Source organism: Lepisma saccharinum, chromosome 1 (genome assembly GCF_977018435.1).
Source record: "Lepisma saccharinum chromosome 1, izLepSacc3.1, whole genome shotgun sequence".
Classification (NCBI taxonomy): Eukaryota; Metazoa; Arthropoda; class Insecta; order Zygentoma; family Lepismatidae; genus Lepisma; species Lepisma saccharinum.
Genome location: NC_139229.1, coordinates 123020928 through 123030131, shown reverse-complemented (window position 1 = coordinate 123030131; position 9204 = coordinate 123020928). Strand labels below are relative to the sequence as shown.

At 40.1% G+C, this 9204-nt stretch overlaps 1 protein-coding gene across 1 annotated transcript; it reads right to left on the bottom strand.

Annotated features, from left to right (window-relative positions):
• Positions 1-3236: 3236 nt before the first annotated feature.
• LOC145987718 (uncharacterized) lies at positions 3237-8530 on the bottom strand. Its single transcript, XM_083122309.1, has 3 exons — positions 8027-8530; positions 6646-6878; positions 3237-3582 (listed from the first exon to the last, which is right to left on the bottom strand). Exons 1-3 carry the CDS (start codon positions 8393-8395, stop codon positions 3279-3281), a joined length of 906 nt encoding a protein of 301 aa, XP_082978435.1. The 5' UTR covers positions 8396-8530; the 3' UTR covers positions 3237-3278.
• Between the last annotated feature and the right edge of the window lie 674 nt (positions 8531-9204).

The window sequence follows — 9204 nt, the reverse complement described above, 5'->3', positions numbered from 1 at the left end:
CTAATTATCTCCTTCTCTTAGTCTTGCTAATATCTTGGACTCCTTAATAACTTTCCCAACAACTCCTTATCAATTTGTACTGCCATGTTTCCTACAATGCTTTTCCTACTTCCTAATAACAATCACTTCTGTACACCCTTTGATGTAAAAATTAAATAATAAAAATAAACCCTATCCGTCGGTCCATTTATCTTTATAACCTATAGAGCTGACACTATTTTTACAAGATAAACCTCGGACGCAGACACTCCACGATCTTTTGACCCCTCCTTCCACCTTCTCTACCTGCCCTTTTACTTGATGTTATTCAGAATTGTATTAGTATCTGGAGTACTATCGTAACGTAAAGTTATTTACCTGGAATAATTTTTTTTAAAAAATGGGGAGTAATTCTGTGTTTCGAAAGAGTATAGGAAATAAGTTTAGGTAATCATTCATGCCTCTCTCTAGAATAGTCTTCTTATTTTGACTTAATACACGCTTATCAACGTTTCTAATTGAAATACTTTATTCCAAGCAAACAAGTATTTGCAACTGATTAAAAATTTTGCTTTTATTTTTTCGAGACATTCGAGACGAGACGAGACTTTTCAAAAGCCGTCCCGTACCGTCTCGTGTCTCGTCTCGAAAACGAGACGAGAAAGGCATTCCGTCTCGTCCCGTCTCGAATTTCAAAAGGCTTGTCCCGAGACGAGACGGGACATGTCCCGTCCCGTGAGCAACACTAACACCAATCATTCTAAGTTGTTTAACTTCGATAAAATAAAACCTGTAACAGTCATAAAATGTCACAATGTTTGACGTATTTCATTCCAACTTTGAAAACATGGAGTACATGTCAACTGCTCTCTCTCTCTCTCTCTCTCGCTACGACGTTTCTACAGTGACTGCACATGAAAAAAAAAATGAGTGAGGAGGCAAAGGTGGCGAGAATATTTTCTTGATCCTCTGTGAAGGGGTTGTCACCTCACGACTCCTTTGATCCACCCTAGTAATATTATACTAGTCCTTCACCTTAAGTTCATTTCGTACTCATCTCCTATTTTTCGTCTCCCTCCTCATCCTTCGTCATTCTTAACTTTGTTCGCCCATATCTGTCATCTCGCCCTTTTCGTTCGTCTCGTCCTATCGTTATTCTTCTCTTTATTCGCCCCATGTCTCTCGTCACCCCCTTATCATTGGTCACTTCATATCTTTCGTTGCCCCAATCCTTTGTCATTCTTATCTTTGTTCGCCCCCTATCTTTCGTCACCCCTTATCATTCGTCACCTCATATCTTTCGTCACCCACTTATCATTCGTCACCTCATATCTTTCGTCTCCCCAAACCTCCATAATTCTTATCATTGTTCACCTCATATCTTTCGTCGCCTTCTATCTTTCGTCATTCTTATCTTTGTTCGCCCCTTATCATTCGTCGCCCACGTTCTTCGTCATTCTTACCTCTGTTTGCCCCTTGTCATTCGTCGCTCCTATCTTTCTTCAATCTTGTTTTTCGGTCCATGTCTCTCGTCGCCCCTTTATCGTTTACCGCGCTCTATTCTTCGTCGCCCCTATCATTCGTCATTCTTATCTTTGTTCGCCCCCTTAGCATTCGTTTGCCCTATCTTTCTTCAATCTTGTTTTTCGCCCGCTGTCTCTCCTCGTCCCCCTTATTATTCGCCGCGTCCTATCTTTTGTCGCCCTATCTTTCGTCATTCTCATCTTTGTTCGCTCCCTTATAATTCGTCGCCCCCTTTGATCGCCCCTCGGATAGTTGGGCACTGTCTCCGTCCCCCTTTATTCCGATCTTGTATGTTTCTTAATTAACACTATGTGTGTTATATTTCATTCCAACTGTGTAAATTATTTATCAATACATGAAAAAATAAAATAAGTCCTCGGTGGAATTCGCCCCCTCCGCCCTCTTTAATCCGCCCTTGCATACGATGAGAATTATTAAATATGATTATATCGTTCAGTACATATTCTTCCTCTTAACAAGTGGAAATAGCAGACATTCGCAGTGCCGTGTCCAGGATTTTCGAAAGGGAGGATTACGTGTAATTTTTTAGTAATCATTCCTCATTTTGCCATCTTTTTCTACCTTTGACGATCTTATTTTAATATTGAGCTTAACCAGGGATTATGACCCTCACCAACCCCTCCTAGAGCACGCCACTCTGCACTCGGAAGAATCTTGATGACTCAAGCGAAACCCTCTCGTGGCTGTAAACATGGGGATGGGGGCTGAAAAAAGGCCTGTTATGATCCAGACCTTCAAGAGTGGGGTGGGGGAAGTAGAGGTTGTTGGACCTTGTATTACGGTCCGCCTGTTCGGAAGCGTTCGACTGTTCTCGGCACAAGCAGAAACCAGAGAGATTCGCACCATTCTGCGATGAGCTGGACCCTCCAACACCATTGCCTTCAATAGAAAACTTGGCGGGAGGGTTCGGTCCAAGGGGTAGTACCGGACCCTCATTTCGACGCGCTGAACTTTAACGAATCTCTTGCGTATTTCGAGCTGCTTCATGCTGTCGCTTGGCTTATTTCGCACAAATATGCGAATATCCTGACTTTTTTTTTTTTTTTTTTTTAGTTCTCTAAAATTTCTAAAATGCAATATTTTTAATATTTTGCTTGGTCATCGCCGCATCTCCCGATGACTGGACGCCTCGCCTCTGTTTACATTGCTTTTATCATTACTAAAACACACACACATAATATATATGTATGTAGCCTATGTGTTCATTCATTCATTTAGTGTTATTTAGTAAGGTTTTATGTTAATCCCTGAATAGGTAATTTGCTGGTTAGGAATATTAATTTGTCTCTGTTATTAATAAATCGCTATATGTCTATCAAATCACAGTCTCCTCCCAGTTCGACCAACACAATGACGACTTCTTGGGATAAAGAGTTATCGATTGAGAACAGCAACTGGTGCTGGATAACCAAAACATATTCCCACACCAAAGTTGCACACAGCAAGTGGCATGTCTCACGATACTCGAAACCGAACCTTCATGTAAATACAGTACCTAGTCAGTCAATGATTGTTTTCAAGTGGCATGCCACATGCAGTGTGGCACTTGGTGCATGAAAGCTCAGAAAAGCCTTTATAATCGTTCCTGTATGGGACTGGATGGAAGGGACTCTGGCTCGATTCCTGGCTGAGTCAAAATTTAGTTTGGAGTTGATGAAAATTCATATTTTTACAAAACATAACAAGGAATATATGTTGAAAATAGTGCATTTATTCAATAGTTTCTATAATATTTTTTTTTAAAAAAATATGTTCTAATAAGGACGCCGATAGGGACAGAAAGGTTCAGTCAAGAGCGATAGAAAATCTGGCGGGACTGTGTTGCCAGGAAAGCCAAGAATATAACTCCAAGAGTGTTTGAGCACTCGGTAACAAGCGTAGGGGCTGCTAGCGGCCAGGAGGATGAGGAATCCCAGAACGAACTGGCCCACGCATCGGCAGACGAAAGACAGGCAGGCCCTGCTCATTTCGACAGGGCTCGTTGAGTCTTCCGCTGAGTGGTCGTCCGTCAGCAGGCTCTCGGCGGAATTCAGCAAGTGCAGGCTCTTCGACGCCACCCTGTCGAGAAGAACAGAAAGAGATTGGAACATGTTAGTCAAGTTCGCTCGATTCTTTAGCAATCTGTTTTTCCACAGTCACTCAGCGAGAATTCAGGGATGGAAACTTGTAACCGGAAAGTTTTAGAGTCGTTGAGGAAGGAAACGCAACTAACAAGGTGATAGTCCCTTTTTTTGAGTGTCTGTCCCAATATTTTTGAACAATTTTTTTTAACGTAAAGCGGGTCGACAAAATGTTCTTTTTGTGACAATGAATTATCGGTATAGAATTAACTGCAACAATACACCTTCCCTACTATTACTATGAACTATAGCATTGTTGGGTAGAAACTTTCACATTTCAATGTCAACAATGTGCCATATCATATTTCAATTTCCTAAAATATTGGAGTTTCTTCTCTGTTTACCGGGAACTAATGTCCCACTGGACGAGTGCTTTCGTACATGACTTGTCTGTGGACAAATGAGAAGAACGCTCTTTTAGTACAAACTTTGATTAATAAGGTGAACTTGAATCACTAGTATGTAATTTTTTACAAAATGCAATTTGAAATGAACAATGTACAAACGAAGATCCATTCAACAATAAATATCAATGAACGACTTCTAATTCTATATGACTGCTTTGTTGGACTGCAGTAGATACATATCACCACCATATTATGTAAGTTATTTACACAATTTAATTAATTTATTTAATTAGCTTTCCGTGCATATTTCCTTCAGTATGAGTTATACTATACCTCGATAAATTTAGAATTGGAGGATTTATTTGCCATATGGAACATGATTTGTTGTGTTGCTTTAAACTTATGCAATAAACTTAGACTGGGAAAACATCCACTACAAAGAACAGATGTGATACTTGTGTAAACAGTTAAAAGTCCTTATTGCATGATAGTAACGAGTTATTATTTTAAATAACTTATCTAACTCTGGACACCTGACTTCCGTGGTGAAAAGGTTATCACAGCGCGCTACGACACCAGGGGTCCCAGGTTCGAATTCCGGCGTGCGGATTGGTGTACTTTGTGAGTGTCCCTTAGTCAGTTTCATCATATAATCACTCATCCTCATCTTCGCATTTCTTCAAAAGTGACAGAAAAGATGAAATAAACCAAATCAATCATCACTCATCCTCATCTTTGCGCTTAACCAAAAGTGGCAGAAAAGAACTAAAAATCGGTGAGATCCTAGCCGTGCAGTTTGTTTGTTTTGATTTGTTCTACTTCGTTTCTCTGCCAATTTTGACTATTCGCGAAGGTAAGTGACGATATGATGAAGGTACACTCAGAAAGAGCACCCTAATAGAGAAGCTAACATAACGCGTCAAATGTATAGCTCTCTCCAAAAATCGCAGTTTACCTGGGCACAGTCAGGCCGGGATTCGAACCCGGAACCCCTGGCGTCGCATGACGCTCTGATAACCACTCCGCGCCATGCAGCGACATTGACGTCCGCAGTTCACAGTGTGAAATGATTCTCAATTGAAGAACCGAACGAAACTCTCTTAAGGTGATTCGGGGAATTTTCCGATCTTGTTCGGATCAAGAACCATGATGAAACCCCCGAAGAGCTTGGTACTGTCACGAGCCGCGAGAGCCACTCTCCTCACCTCCAGCTTCAGGTCCTCTGGGATTTTCCGAAATGCAAAATAGAGAAACGGAAAGCTACGTCACCTTTCTTCTTTAACACAATCCAAGGCAGAAGATCCAAGACGTAAAGTAGACCTATTCGGATAGAGAGGACGGATGTCTCGCAAAAACTTGTTACGATGCAAGGCAACAGGGTTAAGAACAGGTAACCAAGCGAGACTGGGGATGCAAGTGCAAGGCACAAAATCGGAAAACCTGAGGTTGCAGTATAGAACTGACGCATTGGGCAGAAAATCCTCAATGCCACGGACGTTTACGGTAGGCTAGGCTATTGGTTCGTTGTGGTGCAGTCAATTTCAAGTTGTGCACATTTTGTGTCTTTGACCCGTAACCCCTTTGCAACATGGTACCCTTGGAAGGTTATATCTCAAGGTTTCTACATTCTGAAAAGTTAATAATGCGGACATTTACAGTCTATGGTACAATCATACATTATTTTTATTTCTAATGATTTATGTTAATTACTAACATTTATGCACACTAACTTTGAGAGTAAAGACACTCACGGGGAGTTGCTGTTGCATATTGCTTATTTTCCAAGAACGAATGCCATTACTGTTATGATGTCATGCATTTATGGTGATATTACTAATTAATTAATTGATACCTTTCCAAAATAGTAACTCTGCATTGTCCTGTAGCACACCATTCAAGTTTCTGTTCAATGGATTAAGAACTTACCAACAATCAGCAGCATCTATTGAACTTGTGTTTATTTCAGTATTTTTGTGACCAGCAGCTACAGACAGCTTTAGCAACTAGCAGATACACTGTCAAAATTGATTGTTATGACATGACGTCACGTATATATTGGATCTGTGCAATTTATGCTCACAGCATTAAACCTAACCTGCTTAACTTTATTAGATGCATACGTAAGTAGGTTAGGCAGGTGAAGTTCGGTGCTGTTAGCATATATTTCTAGGTCGCTATAGCTGTCACTAGTTTTGTCTATTTTTGTTGTGACGTACCAAATCACGACGTGGTCATGTGACTTCTTTGTTAGTGTCCATTAAAAAATTTAATAATCATCAGTCATCGTAATCGTCATTATTAGTCAAACTGGCAGAAAGCAACTCTCAATAATGATAAATGCAACCAAGGTAAAGTTGCCTTCTGCACATTGAAACATGCCGTGAGAACATATGAAGGGACGTGAAAAATCACGGCAATTTGTGGGTGATATGATGAGCACCACGCTCCAACCACCTTTACATCCAAGGTTACGAGGTGGAACCACCCATCTTATAAGTCAAACGCCCAACCGCGTCTCTCTCTCTCTTTCTCTATCTCTGTATGTATGTATGTGTGTGTGTGTGTGTGTGTGTGGGTGTGTGTGTGTGTGTGTATTAGTCTTAAAATAATTTGATTCTAACGAGCTATATTAGGCTCACACTACTAATGTATACCTTTCGTGCTGAACTTCGAGCTGGCGATGTTCCGCAATTTGCCTGTACATGTCAGCGCAACGCAGGATCTCAAAACGCTCTTCACTTGCTCGAAGCTGCTCCCTTGTTTGTCCAAACGTTACGCCCTTGGACCACAACAACTGCGTCAGGTCTTTCAGCTTTTCAAACACCGCCAGTATGTCGTTCTTCACTTCTTGTTGCGATTCCTCGCATAGCATTCCAGACGACAGGCTCTAGGGATGAACAAACGGTGATGTTAGAGCATAGATCTCATAGATTCTTTACTACACACTCGGATCCATGGGGAATCGAACCGTCCCTCCTAAATTCCTCGACATAGGTTTTTGTAACATATACGACTAACATTATTTGTGACTTATGTATTTTATGCTTTTTGTCTTCAGGGTTTATCAATGAGATGTGATTCTCGACAATATATTTTTTGTTTCTTTTCTCTTTTTCACCAGTTTTACACCGCATATTTACACAATTAGGTTTATCATGACAAAAGTATTGTGTATGGCATTGGCAAAGGAAAATTATTATCATCCATACTACATCCTGGATTTGAACCCAGGACTCTTATATTCACAATATATATTTTTTTAAATATATTTTGATTTGCTTTATTTTACTTCGCTTCTTGTGCCACTTTTGGCTAATTTGCGAAGATGGGGATGAGTGATGATATGATGAAATTGATGAATGGACACTCACAAACATCCATGCCCAGGCCAGGATTCGAACCTGTGACCCCTGGCGTCGTAGCGCGATGTGATAACCACTCCGCCACGGCGAGAAGCATGTTCACAGGTAAACTGGTTTCTTGTTTACATGAAGCACTGTATGTAAACTACATGTATATCTATAATTTTCAATCTTGGTGCTGTAAGTACAATTTAACGATGTAAAGATTAATATATTACAAAAGATGTGAGTAGGTTATGTTGTTAGGTTCAATGGCTCTCTCTCTAAAAACAACCGAGAACTTCCTATGGTGACTGGTGAGTAGGTTAGGGACCTAGGTTCAATTGTTGTCTCAAAAATTAATAATAATCCTTAATTTTCCCACTTTGCAAAGCTTTGCGGTATAATGTAAATGATTTAACCTACGATTCAGTGACAGGTCCCATACCAAGGAGAACGTAATAATTCAGAATACATTGCAATCCACGTAGCCTCGTTGATACGTAATTCCTCACAATGACATCCTCAGTGGTCAAGCTTTCAAAGCTTCCGGTACCAAGAAGGGCCTAGTATTATATGAAGGGAATATTACATTAAAGGAAAACAGAAATCGAAATTAGTCTAGGATCAATAAATAACAACGACGTTAAAAGTTCTAGTATTAATCCTTGCACTAACTTATGCATACCCTTACCTCTAGCTGTTCCTTTATTCTGCTAAAATCAAAATGGGTTTGCAAAATGTCTTTTCTCTTCTTTAGAATGTTGAGGAGTTTTTCCTTAGACGCCTCCTTCGCGTGCTCGGTGCGTTGCGATCTGAGCTCCTCCAAGAGAACATCTGCCTCAGCAACAAGCTTAGAATCATCGTTGCAGCATCCCGACACTGGAATCGGGGTGTCCCAGTCTCCACTTTCCTTCGGAGGAGAAGTCTGAGACTTGTCCTTGGACTGTCGTAACTGAACACCTAACTCTTGGCTTTGCAGCCGGACTAGTTGCCCGAGGACAACTTTAGCAAAGCTCCTCGTTTTGTTGGACGAAGAAGAGATCTTTCTCTGGTTTTCCATTGCTTATCTCTTGACTTCGGTCATCGACCGTTCGTATGTTCGCCTGGGAACTCGTTTATGCAGCTTCATTGCTTAAATCCTATAACTTGCTCAAACTGTCTAATGGGCATTAACACAGAGGACATAGAGTGTATACTACAATTCTTCTTCTTCTTCTTTTACATGACCCTGTCAACAATATCCTGTCGACTTTGGACATAGTTTCTGTTATTGTATTTGTTTTAATGCTTTTCTTCTGAAGTTGGTAGATAGTCACTCAAGTTCACCAGTATCACAAACATAAACGATTATATGAATAAATAACTTTTATCCTTTTGCTGTTATTTTATAAGAATCACTTTATATTTCGAGCCTAGATTTTCGAGCATATGCATACAGAAGCCATATTAGTGGAGGAGATAATTCTGATAGAAGGGAAGAGAGTGATATGGGAAATTAAATTTTCGAACGTTATATACCTTTATAGAGTGTAATTTGTTGATTTGAGAGAATTGGACATTCTAGGAATAAATGTTGCGCATCAGGATTTTCATTACCATATTTGCAATTTTTTTGAGTTTTAATATGTATTTTTGCTAGGTGTGCTTCTTTCTTCTTCTTCTTCGTGACCCTTACTGTTGAAAGCACGTATCCTTCAAATTAAGAAAAGTGGATCGAATTTCGATAGCCAATTGTTTTGTGCATCCTAGACCTACACGTATTATTTAATTCCATATTCTTCTAGAAAGTGATTGTCTTCGTTGAAACTCTTGATTGCATGGGACAGAGATAAGATTTCCGATAGACTTTCTTTCTAGCGCGTGCTAAAT

Coding starts and splice junctions, on each gene's coding strand:
- LOC145987718 (XM_083122309.1), bottom strand. CDS start 8,395: ATGGAAAACCAGAGAAAGATCTCTTCTTCGTCCAACAAAACGAGGAGC. Junction 6,879..8,026: donor GAATAAAGGAACAGCTAGAG/GTAAGGGTATGC, acceptor GTTCATCCCTAG/AGCCTGTCGTCTGGAATGCT. Junction 3,583..6,645: donor CTCGAAGTTCAGCACGAAAG/GTATACATTAGT, acceptor TCTTCTCGACAG/GGTGGCGTCGAAGAGCCTGC.